The 21,173-nt window shown below is 34.9% G+C and overlaps 1 protein-coding gene across 1 annotated transcript in view; it reads left to right on the top strand.

The window, feature by feature from the left end:
* LOC138322943 (uncharacterized) overlaps positions 1-21,173 on the top strand; it is a 78,910-nt gene that overhangs the window by 18,373 nt on the left and 39,364 nt on the right. Inside the window, exons 5-14 of the mRNA XM_069267202.1 lie at positions 4,760-4,907; positions 5,686-5,797; positions 6,414-6,962; positions 8,872-9,384; positions 9,877-10,048; positions 10,669-10,970; positions 11,544-11,724; positions 15,133-15,371; positions 16,256-16,423; positions 17,007-17,168. Of these exons, the coding sequence (XP_069123303.1) occupies positions 4,760-4,907; positions 5,686-5,797; positions 6,414-6,962; positions 8,872-9,384; positions 9,877-10,048; positions 10,669-10,970; positions 11,544-11,724; positions 15,133-15,371; positions 16,256-16,423; positions 17,007-17,168 (2,546 nt within the window). The remainder of the gene's footprint in view (positions 1-4,759; positions 4,908-5,685; positions 5,798-6,413; positions 6,963-8,871; positions 9,385-9,876; positions 10,049-10,668; positions 10,971-11,543; positions 11,725-15,132; positions 15,372-16,255; positions 16,424-17,006; positions 17,169-21,173) is intronic.

Below are 21,173 nucleotides of genomic sequence, written 5' to 3'. Positions count from 1 at the left end.
ATGTGTCATTATTTGTTATACTTGTCATGTGTCATTATTTGTTATACTTGTCATGTGTCATTATTTGTTATACTTGTCATGTGTCATTATTTGTTATACTTGTCATGTGTCAATATATGTTATACTTGTCATGTGTCATTATATGTTATACTTGTCATGTGTCATTATATGTTATACTTGTCATGTGTCATTATTTGTTATACTTGTCATGTGTCATTATATGTTATACTTGTCATGTGTCAATATTTGTTATACTTGTCATGTGTCATTATTTGTTATACTTGTCATGTGTCATTATTTGTTATACTTGTCATGTGTCATTATATGTTATACTTGTCATGTGTTATTATTTGTTATACTTGTCATGTGTCAATATTTGTTATACTTGTCATGTGTCATTATTTGTTATACTTGTCAGGTGTCATTATTTGCTTGTTATGTGTATATTGTTATACTTGTCATGTGTCATTATATGTTATACTTGTCATGTGTCATTATATTTGTTATACTTGTCATGTGTCATTATATGTTATACTTGTCATGTGTCATTATTTGTTATACTTGTCATGTGTCAATATATGTTATACTTGTCATGTGTCATTATATGTTATACTTGTCATGTGTCAATATTTGTTATACTTGTCATGTGTCATTATATGTTATACTTGTCATGTGTCATTATTTGTTATACTTGTCATGTGTCATTATTTGTTATACTTGTCATGTGTCATTATTTGTTATACTTGTCATGTGTCATTATTTGTTATACTTGTCATGTGTCAATATTTGTTATACTTGTCATGTGTCAATATTTGTTATACTTGTCATGTGTCATTATTTGTTATACTTGTCATGTGTCAATATTTGTTATACTTGTCATGTGTCATTATTTGTTATACTTGTCATGTGTCATTATTTGTTATACTTGTCATGTGTCAATATTTGTTATACTTGTCAGGTGTCAATATTTGTTATACTTTTCATGTGTCAATATATGTTATACTTGTCATGTGTCATTATTTGTTATACTTGTCATGTGTCATTATATGTTATACTTGTCATGTCAATATATGTTATACTTGTCATGTGTCAATATATGTTATACTTGTCATGTGTCAATATTTGTTATACTTGTCATGTGTCAATATTTGTTATACTTGTCATGTGTCATTATTTGTTATACTTGTCATGTGTCATTATTGTTATACTTGTCATGTGTCATTATTTGTTATACTTGTCATGTGTCATTATTGTTATACTTATGTTATACTTTGTTATATTGTCATGTGTCATTATTTGTTATACTTGTCATGTGTCATATTTGTTATACTTGTCATGTGTCATTATTTGTTATACTTGTCATGTGTCAATATATGTTATACTTGTCATGTGTCATTATTTGTTATACTTGTCATGTGTCATTATTTGTTATACTTGTCATGTGTCAATATTTGTTATACTTGTCATGTGTCATTATATGTTATACTTGTCATGTGTCATTATATGTTATACTTGTCATGTGTCAATATTTGTTATACTTGTCATGTGTCAATATTTGTTATACTTGTCATGTGTCAATATTTGTTATACTTGTCATGTGTCAATATTTGTTATACTTGTCATGTGTCATTATTTGTTATACTTGTCATGTGTCATTATATGTTATACTTGTCATGTGTCAATATTTGTTATACTTGTCATGTGTCAATATTTGTTATACTTTTTGTCATGTGTTATTATTTGTTATACTTGTCATGTGTCATTATATGTTATACTTGTCATGTGTCATTATTTGTTATACTTGTCATGTGTCATTATTTGTTATACTTGTCATGTGTCATTATTTGTTATACTTGTCATGTGTCATTATATGTTATACTTGTCATGTGTCATTATTTGTTATACTTGTCATGTGTTATTATTTGTTATACTTGTCATGTGTCAATATTTGTTATACTTGTCATGTGTCATTATTTGTTATACTTGTCATGTGTCATTATATGTTATACTTGTCATGTGTCATTATATGTTATACTTGTCATGTGTCATTATTTGTTATACTTGTCATGTGTCATTATATGTTATACTTGTCATGTGTCATTATTGTTATTTATACTTGTTATGTATGTGTCATTATTTGTTATACTTGTCATGTGTCATTATTTGTTATACTTGTCATGTGTCATTATGTTATACTTGTCATGTGTCATTATTTGTTATACTTGTCATGTGTCATTATTTGTTATACTTGTCATGTGTCATTATTTGTTATACTTGTCATGTGTCATTATATGTTATACTTGTCATGTGTCATTATTTGTTATACTTGTCATGTGTCATTATTTGTTATACTTGTCATGTGTCATTATTTGTTATACTTGTCATGTGTCATTATTTGTTATACTTGTCATGTGTCATTATATGTTATACTTGTCATGTGTCATTATTTGTTATACTTGTCATGTGTCAATATATGTTATACTTGTCATGTGTCATTATATGTTATACTTGTCATGTGTCATTATTTGTTATACTTGTCATGTGTCATTATTTGTTATACTTGTCATGTGTCATTATTTGTTATACTTGTCACTTGTCATGTGTCATTATTTGTTATACTTGTCATGTGTCATTATTTGTTATACTTGTCATGTGTCATTATATGTTATACTTGTCATGTGTCATTATTTGTTATACTTGTCAGGTGTCATTATTTGTTATACTTGTCATGTGTCATTATTTGTTATACTTGTCATGTGTCATTATATGTTATACTTGTCATGTGTCATTATTTGTTATACTTGTCAGGTGTCATTATTTGTTATACTTGTCATGTGTCATTATTTGTTATACTTGTCATGTGTCATTATTTGTTATACTTGTCATGTGTCATTATTTGTTATACTTGTCATGTGTCATTATTTGTTATACTTGTCATGTGTCATTATTTGTTATACTTGTCATGTGTCATTATATGTTATACTTGTCATGTGTCATATTTGTTATACTTGTCATGTGTCATATTTGTTATACTTGTCATGTGTCATTATTTGTTATACTTGTCATGTGTCATTATATGTTATACTTGTCATGTGTCAATATTTGTTATACTTGTCATGTGTCATTATTTGTTATACTTGTCATGTGTCAATATTTGTTATACTTGTCATGTGTCATTATATGTTATACTTGTCATGTGTCAATATTTGTTATACTTGTCATGTGTCTATGTTATACTTGTCATGTGTCATTTTTGTTATACTTGTCAGGTGTCATTATTTGTTATACTTGTCAGGTGTCATTATGTTATACTTGTCATGTTCATTATTTGTTATACATGTGTCATTATTTGTTATACTTGTCATGTGTCATTATTTGTTATACTTGTCATGTGTCAATATATGTTATACTTGTCATGTGTCATTATATGTTATACTTGTCATGTGTCATTATATGTTATACTTGTCATGTGTCAATATTTGTTATACTTGTCATGTGTCATTATATGTTATACTTGTCATGTGTCATTATTTGTTATACTTGTCATGTGTCATTATTTGTTATACTTGTCATGTGTCATTATTTGTTTATACTTGTCATGTGTCATTATATGTTATACTTGTCATGTGTCATTATTTGTTATACTTGTCATGTGTCATTATATGTTATACTTGTCATGTGTCATTATATGTTATACTTGTCATGTGTCATTATATGTTATACTTGTCATGTGTCATTATATGTTATACTTGTCATGTGTCATTATATGTTATACTTGTCATGTATCAATATTTGTTATACTTGTCATGTGTCATTATATGTTATACTTGTCAGGTGTCATTATTTGTTATACTTTTCATGTGTCATTATTTGTTATACTTGTCATGTGTCATTATATGTTATACTTGTCATGTGTCATTATTTGTTATACTTGTCATGTGTATGTTCATGTGTTTGTTATACTTGTCATGTGTCATTATATGTTATACTTGTCATGTGTCAATATTTGTTATACTTGTCATGTGTCAATATATGTTATACTTGTCATGTGTCATTATATGTTATACTTGTCATGTGTCATTATATGTTATACTTGTCATGTGTCATTATATGTTATACTTGTCATGTGTCATTATTTGTTATACTTGTCATGTGTCATTATATGTTATACTTGTCATGTGTCATTATTTGTTATACTTGTCATGTGTCATTATATGTTATACTTGTCATGTGTCATTATTTGTTATACTTGTCATGTGTCATTATTTGTTATACTTGTCAGGTGTCAATATATGTTATACTTTTCATGTGTCAATATATGTTATACTTGTCATGTGTCAATATATGTTATACTTGTCATGTGTCATTATATGTTATACTTGTCATGTGTCAATATATGTTATACTTGTCATGTGTCATTATATGTTATACTTGTCATGTGTCAATATATGTTATACTTGTCATGTGTCAATATTTGTTATACTTGTCATGTGTCATTATTTGTTATACTTGTCATGTGTCATTATTTGTTATACTTGTCATGTGTCATTATATGTTATACTTGTCATGTGTCATTATTTGTTATACTTGTCATGTGTCATTATATGTTATACTTTTTATGTGTTATTATTTGTTATACTTGTCATGTGTCATCATTTGTTATACTTGTCATGTGTCATTATTTGTTATACTTGTCATGTGTCATTATTTGTTATACTTGACATGTGTTATTATAAGTTATACCTGCATTATTTTGTAGGCCCACGGCTGGTAACCAGACAGAGTCTGTGGCTTTGTCTTGGATAGGCCTGAATCAGCTAGGTAATAGAGTCGACCTTCAATGGGAAAGTGGCCTTGATGTTACTTGGGGTTTATTTGATGGTGCCGACGGACAAAACTTTTGGCAGGTGAGAGGATATTAGTCAGCGTTCGGTGTCGTGTATTGGATGTTCCTCGGATTCCTTTATTCTGAAAAAGCAAAGATAATATCCAATTTAATTGAATCTTGCTAAAGTTATACTCTTTTCATCAGTCAAAACACACATGGACGAAATTATCAACTGTCTAACCTGTCTATAAAGACCACTCAAGTGACCATGAAAAATGGTCTTTACAACCAAGTGGTCTTTATATGCAGGTTAGATTGTGTTAAAATTGACTATTTGGAACTCAAAATAAAGTAGTGTTTAAGCAGGTGGTCTTTATACAGAGGTGGTCGCTAAGTCAGGTTGACTTTATATCCAGTTTTACTTGGATAAGATTAAGGTTTTGGTGCAAGAGTTCAAATCAAATACTGTTATCCATAACAACTGACATTGATTTCTGTAATGTGTTGAAATGGCTACCAGCAATCACCGAAATGGCCAAGTTAAAGTTTTGGTGCGAGTTGTGAAATACTGTTATATCTGACAACTGAGTCTGACGTGGATTTATTCAAAGATATTGGATTTTAAATCTTAGTATGGACAAATTTTTTAAGGATGAAAATTAGAATTTTGAGAATTTCAAGATGCTCAAGGCGCCAATTCATACTTAACTTTACAACTGACATTGATTTCTGCCTTGATATAGAGGCATTGATGGGCATGATAAGATCTTAGATGTTTAAAGACTGCCAGGGGTGAGCTTGGCTGTTCTCAAACAACTCTTGTTTATTGCGAATAATCATATTTTTTCCCTGTACAGTTTGCTTTCATTACAAATATTTCACTTGGAGGACTTTGGAAGGAAACCTTCACATTTATGGAGCAACATCCATATGCATGCCAAATAACAGATGGCAGCCAGAAGATATTTGGTAATCTTATTCAAATTTACATAGAAAAGAAATACTATTTTAATTTCAAAATGTATCAAGGTTTATCAATAAATCATTAAGATAAGTTAAACAAATTAAACATGTTGAATAAGTGGATAAAAATGAACATGATACTAAAAATGAAAAGGCTTTCATGTGATTTCGGTTTTGAGTGATAAATTTCATTTTTCCTTGCCAAAATCACCATTGATGATCATTGCAGATACATTTAAACCTTGTTAACATAAAATCAGAGGGCCATGGTTAAACTTTCAGTTGTTTGTATCTTTGAGTTAAGTGAACCAGATTAAAGAGCTAGTTATGATCTGGGTCAACCAAATACTTTGAAAGAAACAAGGACCTTGGCTTAAATAGGTGTTAGTGTAAACAAGGTCCAGTTGTACTGATTCACACTAGAATTCAGCACACTGCACTGTATATTTGACCGTAAAATTAATTTTTTGTATATAAAATGGAAAGACTAACAAATGAGATAATATTTCTCTCTGTTAATTAGCAGTCAAGAGAAGATCATAAATTACCCCCCACCTACCCACCCACTCACTTCTCCCCTGCAAGTTTACACAAATTTATTAGTCATATATTACATTTGTAGGTGAAGGGATACAACATCAGCACACTTCAACTGGTACAGTCCAAACTGTACGTGAGGGGGAGGTCGAGACAGCGAGAATGTTTGATTATGGCTGTCTACTGGACAGAACAAGGTGCCCTAATGGTTTTACCATCCACATGTGGGTGAAGGTCATTGATGTGGCATCCAACCATCACATCTTGAGTACAGGGGACTGTATGACTGATATAATAGCCAGTAAAGGATTCTGTCTCTCTTATCTCGCTGTCAACCAGTCCATAGTCGCTCTTGATGTTCGTAACAACACCTGTAAGAGGCTAGAGGTACGACTGCCAACCGGGACAATCCAGACACACCTGTCACTATATTTCACTAACGAGACGGATATGTACCTGTATATGAATGGAGACTACAAAGGCCAACTAAACAATCATCCAGACATTGATATTCTAGGACATGTTGAAGCAAGAGAAGTATACATCAATTACAATGATGGAGCTAATATTGAACTTGAAAATGTTACCTTTATCGCCAGTCCTCCAGATCAGAGGATGCTGGAATTATACAGAGGTAAGTATTCATTCTTTGTAGGCAGGTATGATATCAATACGCTTCAAATCAAAGTAAGCGTATTGAAGAGCTGGCTTTAATCAGATTGGATATCACAGTTGATTTATAGGAAAATGTCTTTTTGGTAGCTGATAGTTTTATTAAAGACCAGGACTTTTTGCAGAGAAATACTTACTTGTCTTGAATATAAAATTTCTGTCTGTGAACCTCATGTACACAGTAGTAATTTGGTTGTTAACTCATTGATTTCTGTAGGTGGTTATTAGCTCACCTGGCCCGAAGGGCTGGTGAGCTTATATCATGGCACGGTGTCCGTCGTCCGTCCGTCCGTCTGTCCGTCAACATTTCCTTTAAATCGCTACTAGTCATAGAGTTCTGCATGGATTGTAACCAAATTTGGCCACAAACATCCTTGGGGGAAGGGGAACAGAACTTGTATAAATTTTAGCTCTGACCCCCCCGGGGGCAGGAGGGGCGGGGCCGAATAGGGAAAATAGAGGTAAATCCTGTAAATCGCTACTGGTCCTAGAGTTCTGCATGGATTGTAACCAAATTTGGCCACAAACATCCTTGGGGGAAGGGGAACAGAACTTGTATAAATTTTGGCTCTGACCCCCCCGGGGGCAGGAGGGGCCGGGCCCAATAGGGGAAATAGAGGTAAATCCTATAAATCGCTACTTGTCCTAGAGTTCTGCATTGATTGTGACCAAATTTGGCCACAAACATCCTTGGGGGAAGGGAAACAGAATTTGTATAAATTTTTGCTCTGACCCCCCGGGGCAGGAGGGGCGGGGCCCAATAGGGGAAATAGAGGTAAATCCTATAAATCGCTACTTGTTCTAAAGTTCTGCATGCATTGTAACCAAATTTGGCCACAAACATCCTTGGGGGAAGAGGAACAGACTTGTATAAATTTTGGCTCTGACCCCCTGGGGGTAGGAGGGGCGGGGCCCAATAGGGGAATGATAGGTAAATCCTATAAATCGCTACTTGTCCTAGAGTTCTGCATGGATTGTAACCAAATCTGGCCACAAATATCCTTAGGGGAATGGGAACAGAACTTGTATAAATTTTGGCTCTGACCCCCTGGGGGCAGGAGGGGTGGGGCTCAATAGGGGATTTAGAGGTAAATATTCAAATTCCTTCAGAAAAGAAACAATGAACCTGTATTCAGAACATTACTTGGCATTACAAACCAGTTGAGCGATACAGGCCCTGTGGGCCTCTTGTATATCAATTTAGTATATTGTGACCAAAAACTATCAAGTACATGACTACTGCAAGTTAACCTTCTTCTCCATTTTTCTCTTTCCTATAAAAATCATGCTGCCTCACATATAACTGTTGACGCAACAATATTGTGAACGGTTTCGGTTGAATCCTACATCAGGATTCTGTCACTGTTACCTGGCACGCTCTCGATAACTTGGTCAAAGTGTTGGTGATGTTATCTTGACGGTGCCGGCAGGTGGCGCTGTTTCTTCATATGGCAGGTAGCAGCAACAGCATCCTGATGTAGTAATCAGCCGAAACCATTCACACTATTGTTGCGCTGACAGTAAGCATAGATTTCTGAAAAATTTCTATGAAATGCGTGAGTGCTTAATTTCGCGATTTGCATACATAAGAATTCTGTGGTGTTGTTATTTTCGCAATAGATACACTTTCAACAACAAGTTCACCTATATACAAAAAGTTCTGTGCAGGGAAAATTTTCGCGATCAAGCAACCTTTGTGTAATTAGTAAAAATATTCCCTTCGCAAAAAATTCCATATTTACAGTATAAGATTGCTGTATTTCAGAGCTATCTATATTCTCAATATGTTTTTATTTGAAGTTGAATTTTCAAATATTTTTCTGAATAGATACTTTGTAAGAAGATGTAATATTTTCACTTGTTTTTATCAGACACCAACAGTCCCTCAGTAACCCAGAATTTGACAGATGTAAGAAAAGACTTTGGTCTGTGGGGGTTAGACCTGACCCCATGGGGTTCCCCAGGAGTGGACGGGGATGGGCTCTCTCTGTCCCGTAAGGCCTTTACCTATGAATTAGGACAGACCACTAAAGAATGGCTTGCTGACCCTACTGTTACTTTTACACTGGCTACCTGGATTAAGGTTCCACTGGAGCTGAAGGAAGATATTGATATTATAACATTCGGCGGTGGTTACGTGACACTGTTCTCCTTGTCGTACAATGCCACCCTGAATCAAGTAAAATTCCTTGTTGCCAGCGCAGACACATCATATTCAGGCGTCTATTCATTAGCTTTGGGAGAGTGGCAGCATATCTCCTTAACATATGACTTGGGCTACTTCAGTGTCTATTTGAATGGTGACTTTGTGGGATCCCTAGGAAAATGGACTGCTGCAACAGATCCGGGTGGTAATTACACTGTCAAGGTTTATGCAGGTTCAGGTAAATATGCAAATACTCATAATATACTGTAAGCACACATACCTCAGTATAGTGGAACCTACTTAACTTGAAATTGCTTAAATCGAAATACTGCTTGATTTGAAATGTGTTATAGTCCTTGCTCATACATATTGAAATTTGGTTAATTTGAAGAGATATTTAATACGATTTTTATCGGACGCCGTTTTTCAGTAAACCAGAATTCGCGAACACAGGATATCCATAGATTTTCACCTTGAATACATTGAAATATGGATAATTTGAAGAGATTTACCTCAAAGACTTCAATAAACCAACTTCTACTGTATTTTGGTGGCATTTCGTACCAGAAAAATGGTCATTACATCAACTTCCTCCTATATGATATATGAAACAAAATCTTTGGAATCTTAAACCTCCCATGTAGAACAGATAAGTCAGTGATTTGTTCCAGTTTCTCGTTGTATGTGAGACTAATAAACATTAAGAGCAATCATTGTTTTCCTATTTTAGCAATGTGTCCTCTTGGTTGGAGGAAGAATGAACTTTCCTGCTATATGATTGGTCAGGCTCCAAGTAATGAGTACTGGCCACAGGATTATTACTGTCAGGAGTTTGGTGGTCATCTAGTCGCGATGGACTCCGGACAGGAACTAGAGTTTTTAGCGAAATACCTGGAGGGCAGGTGAATACAACAATTTATATATCTATTTGTACATGTAGATTAAGTAAGCTGTAAAGCATTCTCTTTATTATTGGAATGTACAAGTTGATGAAAAAAGAAATCTCTATCAATCATAATATTGATGATCTCTGTATGGAAAAATCTTCAAATCTTGTATTTTAATCAATATCAAAACATATTTTATTATTGGTAGCAATTCATAGTCAGTTCTATGATTTAATTTGGCAGTAAGATGAAAACAAAATAGCTGACTTCTAATTACCTCTATATAATTCATAAAGGTTGATTAATTTTTAGAAGCATATTGATGGATTGTAGACTGAAGGGTCAGGATGAACCAATGGTCATCATGCTTTGTCTGCTGTACGCTGTACGTAAACTTTCATTCAAACAACGTCTTCTCGTTAACTGAAAGGCTCAGGGTGGTGATATTAGTTCTTTGGCATGCTTAGATGATGGGCTACCAAGTTTGTTCAAATGAATGACCTTGACCTTCATTCAGAGGTCAAATAAGCCAAAATCTGTAAAAGAGGCCAATAGTCGGATGACAATTAAGGTCCATGGACCTCTTGTTTTGTAGAACTTATTGAACTAAAGGTCTCTGTCTTCTATTTTAACAGTGGTTCTGTCTACACCGGTATCTTCAATCAGGTACAATTTCCAAGCCCTCACAGAGCCTGGTTTGATACCCGTGGTAACCGTCGGAATGATACATATTTTTCTGATCCAAAACCTAATACTGTGTATGAGAACTTTGTGAGTATGTACTTCGACCCTTTCTACAACATGTCCATCCCTGTTCAGTCGGGGAACACGGCACAGAACCTGTCAGCCCTCGGTAACGGCACCAATGTAACAGAGGTAGATACTTCCTTTTCTGGAGTTACCGCGTGTGAGATCAACCTCAGTGGAAAACATTCAAGTAAGTAATACTCCCTTCTGCTTCTGAATTATATCTTTCTTTTGGTATAATCTTTACAACTTAAGAAAGTGTAGATATAATTATTGTTTTAATTACTATCCACAGTTAGCTTCTTCAACCTGCAGCTTAAATGATTTTGTACTACGTTATCAGATATCGACCCATAATTACTTTTGGTGCTTGGGCTGTAAAACTAAAATAAACAAACCAATTTATCATATGAAAAACAATATTTGCAAGTAGCTATATGGATTTGCAAATAGCAAAGCTTATAATCAATTTTTTAGGACTCATACCACATAAATGCAATCAAGGGATTTTTTTTTACAAAATCAATACACACCATCAACGTCCCTTAGGCCATTCACAAAGTTCCTTTAAACTTTAATAACAATCAGCATGCTGCGTTCATAGAAACAATGAAAATTATTATTATCATTTTAATAGTGTTTTTATATTTGTGTCAGCAACAATATTTCACTAATTGGGGAAAACTATGGTATTTAAACTAAAGGTGCTTGACCAGTCTAACGTTTGATGTATTGAGAGATGAAATTAATTTTATGTTGCTAGGACAACAAATGTCGATGAGATGTTTGGATGGATGGTACTTCTTGTATGACCGATGTTACAAACTGACCACTGTTGCTGCGAGCGCCCTACAAGCTGTACGGGAGTGTAACAAAGATAGAGCTGTTCTTCCTCAGATCACGACTAGTGCCAAACAGATATATCTGTCCAACTGGATCAGAAGGTACTAACTCGTTCAGTGATAGGTATAAGGAATAGGGCTATATGTCCCACATGGTAAACGATAGTGTGGTTGAGCCTGGGACTTGCTGTGTATGACATAGAACAAATGATAACACTCAGAGGTATGTTAAGAAGATAAAAATGTCTAAGTCTGAGTGTAAGATTGTGGCTCCTTACCATGAAACTTGCCGAGTAATTATTGGCCAAAATCTTTCAAAAGAGTTGACATCCCTTTTAAGGTCATCTGACCCAAAGGGTCAGGATGACCTATAGTCATCATGTTTCGTCTGCCGTGCACCGTCCGCTGTGCGCCGTCCGCCGTCCGTTTACTTTTCACATTTTTAACTTCTTCTCAAGTTCTACCAGTGCGATTTGGCTGAAACTTGCATGAAATGATCCTGACATGGTCCCGACAAATTGTTGTTATTTTTAGGGTTGATCCGAAATCCAAGATGGCCGCCACAGCCGCCATCTTGAAAACACATTTTGAACTTCTTCTCAAGTTCTAGTGGTGCGATTTGGCTGAAACTTGCATGGAATGATCCTGACATGGTTCCGACAAAATGTTGTTATTTTTTGGGTCGATCTGAAATCCAAGATGGGCGCCACAGCCGCCATCTTGAAAACAGATTTTGAACTTCTTCTCAAGTTCTACCGGTGCGATTCAGCTGAAACTTGCATGAAATGATCCTGACATGGTCCTGACAAAGTGTTGATATTTTTCGGGTTGATCCGAAATTCAAGATGGCCGCCACAGCCGCCATCTTGAAAACACATTTTGAACTTCTTCTCAAGTTCTAGTGGTGCGATTTGGCTGAAACTTGCATGAAATAATCCTGACATGGTTCCGACAAAATGTTGTTATTTTTTGGGTCGATCTGAAATCCAAGATGGGCGCCACAGCCGCCATCTTGAAAACAGATTTTGAACTTCTTCTCAAGTTCTACCGGTGCGATTCAGCTGAAACTTGCATGAAATGATCCTGACATGGTCCTGACAAAGTGTTGATATTTTTCGGGTTGATCCGAAATTCAAGATGGCCGCCACAGCCGCCATCTTGAAAACACATTTTGAACTTCTTCTCAAGTTCTACTGGTGCGATTTGGCTGAAACTGGCATGAAATAATCCTGACATGGTTCCGACAAAGTGTTGTTATTTTTGGGTCCATCCGAAACCCAAGATGGGGCCACAGCCGCCATCTTGAAAACAGATTTTGAACTTCTCCTCAAGTTCTACCAGTGCGATTTGGCTTAAACTTGCATGAAATGATTCTGACATGGACCTGACAAAGTGTTGTTATTTTTTGGGTTGATTCGAAATTCAAGATGGCCGTCACAGCCGCCATATTGAAAACACATTTTGATCTTTTTCTCAAGTTCTACCAGTGCGATTTGGCTTAAACTTGCATGAAATGATCCTGACATGGTCCTTACAAAGTTTTGTTATTATTCGGGCTGATCCAAAATCTAGGATGGCCGCCACAGCCGCCATCCTGAAAACACATTTTAATGTTCTTCTCAAGTTCTATTGGTGGGATTCGGCTGAAACTTGCATGAAATGATCCTAACAAGGTCCCAACAAAGTGTTGTTATTTTCGAGTTGATCCGAAATTGAAGATGACTACCATGACACTATGTCTAATTAATTTCCTACATGTTAAGGCCCTTGGGCTTCTTGTTTGAAATAAAATTTGTTGAAAGAAATTGAAAATGATCCTGACATGGTCCTGACAAAGTGTTGATATTTTTCGGGTTGATCCGAATTTCAAGATGGCCGCCACAGCCGCCATCTTGAAAACACATTTTGAACTTCTTCTCAAGTTCTACTGGTGCGATTTGGCTAAAACTTGCATATGAAATAATCCTGACATGGTCCCGACAAATTGTTGTTATTTTTAGGGTTGATCCGAAATCCAAGATGGCCGCCACAGCCGCCATCTTGAAAACACATTTTGAACTTCTTCTCAAGTTCTAGTGGTGCGATTTGGCTGAAACTTGCATGGAATGATCCTGACATGGTTCCGACAAAATGTTGTTATTTTTTGGGTCGATCTGAAATCCAAGATGGGCGCCACAGCCGCCATCTTGAAAACAGATTTTGAACTTCTTCTCAAGTTCTACCGGTGCGATTCAGCTGAAACTTGCATGAAATGATCCTGACATGGTCCTGACAAAGTGTTGATATTTTTCGGGTTGATCCGAAATTCAAGATGGCCGCCACAGCCGCCATCTTGAAAACACATTTTGAACTTCTTCTCAAGTTCTACTGGTGCGATTTGGCTGAAACTTGCATGAAATAATCCTGACATGGTTCCGACAAAGTGTTGTTATTTTTGGGTCCATCCGAAACCCAAGATGGGGCCACAGCCGCCATCTTGAAAACAGATTTTGAACTTCTCCTCAAGTTCTACCAGTGCGATTTGGCTGAAACTTGCATGAAATGATTCTGACATGGACCTGACAAAGTGTTGTTATTTTTCGGGTTGATTCGAAATTCAAGATGGCCGTCACAGCCGCCATATTGAAAACACATTTTGATCTTTTTCTCAAGTTCTACCAGTGCGATTTGGCTTAAACTTGCATGAAATGATCCTGACATGGTCCTTACAAAGTTTTGTTATTATTCGGGCTGATCCAAAATCTAGGATGGCCGCCACAGCCGCCATCCTGAAAACACATTTTAATGTTCTTCTCAAGTTCTATTGGTGGGATTCGGCTGAAACTTGCATGAAATGATCCTAACAAGGTCCCAACAAAGTGTTGTTATTTTCGGGTTGATCCGAAATTGAAGATGACTACCATGACACTATGTCTAATTAATTTCCTACATGTTAAGGCCCTTGGGCTTCTTGTTTGAAATAAAATTTGTTGAAAGAAATTGAAAATGATCCTGATATGGTCCTGACAAAGTGATACCATATAAAATTAATTTTTACTATTGCCAAGGTAGTCAGAGGACCATTAAGGCCCTTTGGGCCTCTTGTTCTTAAAATAATATAATTTCAATGAAAATTTGTATTTGATATATTTGTTATTCAGAAGCATTTTCACTGCAACATTTTTGTTCACTACATACATGGAATCATTGCTGTTATTGACACTGGTGACCATGGTTACATTGTCGGTATTGATGACAATATATTATTGTTAGTAGAGAAAGGAACATCTGTTTAACTGGACTAAAAGTATAATTACCGTTTTCTAACTAATAAGCACCCAGAGCATTTAAAAGTACTACAAACCTATACAGTTTTGATTGTTTTGGTCTTATGTCCATGCAACGGAAATGAGGCCTCAAAAAGGGGAGGGTGCTTATATGGACATGAGCTCTTATTGGGCCGAATACAGTAAGTAAGCATTGTATTGCAATAGAAGTACATTCTGTAATGGTTTCTTTTGTATTTTACAGCATAATGACAGAAGCAACATTGTACCTTGGTCTTCAGTTACGGCAGCCTATGGCTGGTAACGCCAGCTACTTATGGAATGACATGCGACCTTTACCCTTTACCTACTGGGGAACCAAGCCTGTGACAGGTCTTGGAGCCGATTGTGTTGTAATGAACTGTACAAAATCAACAACCTCTTGTCTTTGGGAAAGTGTCAGTTGTGATAGTCCATACCCAACTCTTTGTGAAAGACCAGCTGGTAAGTAGTTTATAATTTTGAAACCATTCTCATCATAATAAAGATTATGTTGACCTTTATTTTGACCGTAGAACTCCAGTGTCCTACTCTTCATTTCACTGAAAGTTTCATAAGTACCTCGAGTGTCAGGTGTCAGAAGTTGGTCGCTGTGTCCAACATTATGTTTCTTTAACATTTTATACATATGACAGTACGTTGAAAATTAATAATTATAGTCTGAGATCATTCTCTTAGTAGTATGAGTTTTGGTACTTGAACTCTATTATATGATCACAGGTTCACTTGGTGAGGTTAACTCAAGTGCCAAGTGTAGGTCACTGTGACATTAAATTAATCTTTGACCTATAATTTGGAAAAAAATGTTACAACCAATCAACTGTGCAAAACCAGGAGAAAATATTATGTTGAAGGTTCCATGTTTCCTTCAATACATTGAACAATAAAATCATACAAAGGTTTTAAGACTTCAGTACTTTCACTACTTTGATTGTTCTTTGTAACACAGAGTACTTTCAGTAATTTGATTGGTGTTTGTAGACACAGAGTACTTTCAGTTTTGATTGTATCAATTCGATTGATGTATGTAGACACTGAGTACTCTCAGTACTTTGATTATTGTTTATGGACACTGAGTACTCTCAGTACTTTGATTGATGTTTGTAGACACTGAGTACTCTCAGTACTTTGATTATTGTTTATAGACACTGAGTACTCTCAGTACTTTGATGTTTGTAGACACTGAGTACTCTCAGTACTTTGATTATTGTTTATAGATGAGTACTCTCAGTACTTTGATTATTGTTTGTAGACACTGAGTACTCTTAGTACTTTGATTGATGTTTGTAGACACTGAACACACTCAGTACTTTGATTGATGTTTGCAGACACAGAGTGTGGCCCTGGATGGAAGCTATACAAAGACAAGTGTGTGAGTATGGTGAATGTGACTAATGCTGAGGACGGCTGGGCCACATGTACAGTAGCTGGTACTCTTCCTATATCACTTATCACCAAGGCTGATATGGATGAATACATCTACACATTTGAATTAGGTAAGATTAGTTAAGATGTCTCGACATATAACTGCAAGCTCTTAACTTCTGGGTCATGAGTTTGAATTCCATTTTGGGCAGTTGCGAGGTACTGACTGCTGGTTGGTGGTTTTTCTCCAGGTACTCTGGCTTTCCTCCACCAACAAACCTGGCATGACCCTGTCTGTTAATAGGACGTTAAACTAATAAAACCAAAATCCTATCTAGGACATCCATGATCCAATCACTTAGCAAAACATGCCTGCGCCTTACCTCACTGTGCCACAAAGACATCCATATTCTCAAAAAGGATGTTTCAATTGCAAAGTTCTGATCAGCTGTAATGAAAAAAAGAACACACAGTTATTGGCTGCACAGATATAACAAACTTCTTGGGACCAATGACTTTATACACACATATTACAAACATATAAACTGTAACGAGAATAAAAATGAACATGTTATAACCATGAATTCATTGTAAGCGTGTTCTTTATAGAAACATGTTTTACTGTGTATTGAAGGAATATTAGTACAAATTATTGGAGTATCTCAGTCTGTAAATATGTCTGATCCTGAATCCAGTCTCTTCCCTTTTATGTAGGATCCTCCACATGTTTGACCACTGGGATACTGGACATTGGTGGGAATTATGTGATAAACTCCCCTGACATGCTGACCGCTAGCCATACATGTATTGGACTAGACGCTACAGGACCTATACAGCAACCCTGTGCCAATTTTGATTGTGTTATATGTGAACACTGTAAGTATGTCTATTATAATCTCTAGATTCTAAAGTTTGAGATTATTCTGTTCATGGATAATAATGACTATAACGTGAAGCTATTTAATATCTCATTTTCTGTTATTATGCATGACTATATGTATGTACCATAAATGCAATAAGGTTTGCTTGCTTATATCTTGACATACCAGTAATGAGTTTCATGAACTTTCCTTAACTTATGGAAACTCTTATTTAAAAGGAATATAATGTTAACACCAGGTACAGTTCATAGACCCTTGCCATATCAGACTCTTCAATAATGTTACATTTGTGGCTATATATACCTTTCATAATAATGATACCATGACAATGACAATGATTAAGATGTCGTTACTTACATAATATATACTACTAATAATAAAAATACTGTTAGAGGTATCTTCATAATTCCAACTGTTCCGAAATCAGAATGATTTTTTTAGTGTTCCAGCAAAATTAATGTATTTTATTTTTCTTACTTTTTGAGAAAATCAACTTTTTATGTCCCTGTTCCCCCGATGCAAAAATTCACTTGGAAGGTCTTTATCACTACGGTGTTGATTCTGGTTGAAGCTTTCTGACACCCTTCGAATTTGCGAATTCAAACTCAACAAAAGTAGCGGAACAATATCAATAAACCAGATATTTTCAGCACTAATATCGAGATTAAATAAGGCATAGAACTTGATACCAGGTAATAAGAATTTCCTGTAACAGTTGCGATAGGAAAATATTGCGATATGAGTAAATAAATGATTAATTTCTTTATTATGATTACCATTTCTTAATTTGACGATTTGATCCCGAACATTCCAATGACGCCACTTTTTTGTCCTCTATGAGCCCGGGTGATTCGACCTTGCAAGCTGACGTTTTGAAGGATTGAATAAGCATTCATTTGTGGTATTATGGTGGCAATTTGCACTCATATATAGCTGAACATAGTTTAAAATAATAGTGTTACTTTATCTTAAACATTTCTTTGTTTAAACGTCACTTCGACAAAAAGAAAAAGAAACAGTAGGCCTACGTAGGCTACAATATAAATCTTACAGCGTTTGTGGATACAATGCTTCGTTTAGTAGATGAAATTCATGAAATATTGCACAAAAACATCATTAACATACTTCTGAAGCATATAATTAATGAGTTGAATTGAATATGTTTGACATTGTTTGTAAAAAATCTATTTTGGTCTTTAGCCGTCGAAAACCAATGAAACCGCGGTACCACTGGGTTGCGAGCAACTATCGAGATTTTTTCGTTTTTTTTTTCTTATTCATTAAAAGATAAGCGATCTTGGAAGACTTAACACTATCTTTAGTCCAAAAAATTTCGGCAATAGCATTCATTTTTTTATATTTGAGTTGAATGCATCAAATCGGATCTGTTTCCCGACATCGACTGTGCGTTGTATTTTCATGCAACTTAGTAGAATTTTAGGATGCATACGCAGTAGAAAGATAAAATCTAAAAAAGAGTGTATTGTACAATTTCTCATTGCATATAACTTTGATATTCCTCCATGGCGTAAAATAAAAACTGTCGTTTTCTCTGTATCAACGTAACACGAGCCTGTACTTCGTCTCGACGAAATCTAACTCATTCCTCTCAGGGGGGGGGGGGGGTCTTCACCGACGTTCGAGCATTTCAGAAAAAAAATCAATAAAATAACAAAGATTATCGTATACCAGGTATATTAAAGAACAACAAAAAACTTTGTGATTTGTGATCAATGTGTTATTATCATTTTTTCACTTTTCTTCATGCTGAAACAACAGCTATATGCACATCACATTTACAAATTTTCATTTTTCCCATTAGGAAATACTAAATCATACATCATCAAAAAAATAACAATGTTATCTGCTTCTTATAAAAAAAATCACTCTTTATAAAAAAGCAGAAATCTGGCTTAGTGTTACTGTGCAGATCTTCTGATCTTTCCATTCTCACCACCGGCGGCAATTTTTTTTTTTTTTTTTTAAATATATCATGCAAACATGCCTAGGACGTATCCTTGAATAGGCCTGTTACTTTTATTTTGGTGTTGACACGGAAAGACGAGATAACTTCTGTCTCCTTGACATTAAAACAAATCATTTATTTCATCTAGGCAAATAATAATTTGAAAATTCCATATACCGCCTGCAAGGAGACGTCCTAGGCCTATCGCTAACCACAATGCACTCGATGTGGTCTTATACATATCTATTATGTAACTTTTCATCGATTATTTGATCCAGATATATCTGTCTTCGACAGTTATATTTAGAATTATGATTATGTGGAAGGAACGTGTGTACAAGATAAAAGCAACCCATCTCAACTGCTATTCCGGGACCGTGAAATGTAATATTGGTCACCTCAGCCCAAGCACAGGGGCACGCAAATTATTCATCATGTAAAATAATTGCTATGTACGTCATGTCAACATGACTGAAAATTGCGAAAAATTAATTATATATTATGTAAGTATCGGTTAGCTTGTTACTTACATAATATATACTAATAATAATAAAAATACTGTTAGAGGCATCTTCATGATTCCAACTGTTCCGAAATCAGAATGAGTTTTTTAATGTTCCAGCAAAATTAATGTATTTTATTTTTCTTACTTTTTGAGAAAATCAACTTTTCTATGTCGATGCAAAAATTCACTTGGAAGGTCTTTATCACTACGGTGTTGATTCCGGTTGAAAACAAGCGTTCTGACGCCCTTCGAATTTGCGAATTCAAACTCAACAAAAGTAGCGGAATAATATCAATAAACCAGATATTTTCAGCACTAAATATCGAGATTAATCAGGCATAGAACTCGATACCAGGTAAAAAAAAATTCCTGTAACAGTTGCGATATGAAAATATTGCAATGTGAGTAAATAAATGATTAATTTCTTTATTCTGATTACCATTTCAAAATTTTACGATTTGATACCGAACATTCCAATGACGTCACTTTTTAGTCCTCTATGAGCTCGGGTGATTCGACCTTGCAAGCTGACGATTTGAAGGATTGGATAAGCACTCATTTGCGGTATTATGGTGGCAATTTGCACTCATATACAGCTTAACATAGTTTAAAATAATAGTGTTACTTTATCTTGGAACATTTTATTACTTAAACGTCACTTTGACAAAAAGAAACAGTAGGCCTACGTAGGCTACAATGTAAATCTTACAGCGTTTGTGGATACAAGGCTTCGTTTAGTAGATGAATTTCATGAAATATTGCACAAAAAAATCATTAACATCGTGATTTTTCATGCAACTTAGTAGAATTTTACGATGCATACACAGTAGAAAGATATAATCTAAAAAAGATTGTATTGTACACTTTCTCAATGCATAAAATAACTTTGATATTCCATGGTATGAAATAAAAACTGTTGTTTCTCCGTATCAACGTAACATGAGCGTGTGCTTCGTCTCGGCGAAATCTAACTCATTCCTCTCAGGGGGTGTCTTCAACGGCGTTCAAGCATATAAGAAAAAAATCAATAAAATAACAAACAAAGATTATCGTATACCAGGTATATTAAAGAACAACAAAAAACTTTGTGATTTGTGATCAATGTGTTATTATCCTTTTTTCACTTTTCTTCATGCTGAAACAACAGCTACATGCACATTACATTAACAAATTTTCATTTTTCCTATAAGGAAATATTCTATCATACAACAATGTTATCTGCTTCTTATAAAAAAATCACTGTATATAAAAAAGTAGAAATCTGGTTTAGTGTTAACGTGCAGATCTTCTGATCTTTCGATTCTCACCACCGGTGGCAATTTTTTTCGTTTTTTTTTTTTTTTTAGTATATCATGCAAACACGCCTATTCAATCTATTCACAATATCTGGCGAGGGATACATGTACATGTAGCTCTATTACTACAGAATAAATAATTATATGTCTGAGGATTTACATAGGATATATACACGGTCAGTATCTTACCGTAGCTAGGCCATGGACGTGTCCTTGAATAGGCCTGTTAGTTTT

Source organism: Argopecten irradians, chromosome 5 (genome assembly GCF_041381155.1).
Source record: "Argopecten irradians isolate NY chromosome 5, Ai_NY, whole genome shotgun sequence".
NCBI classification, from domain to species: domain Eukaryota; kingdom Metazoa; phylum Mollusca; class Bivalvia; order Pectinida; family Pectinidae; genus Argopecten; species Argopecten irradians.
The sequence above is the reverse complement of the archived record's forward strand: the minus strand, read 5'-3'. Positions and strand labels throughout refer to the sequence as shown.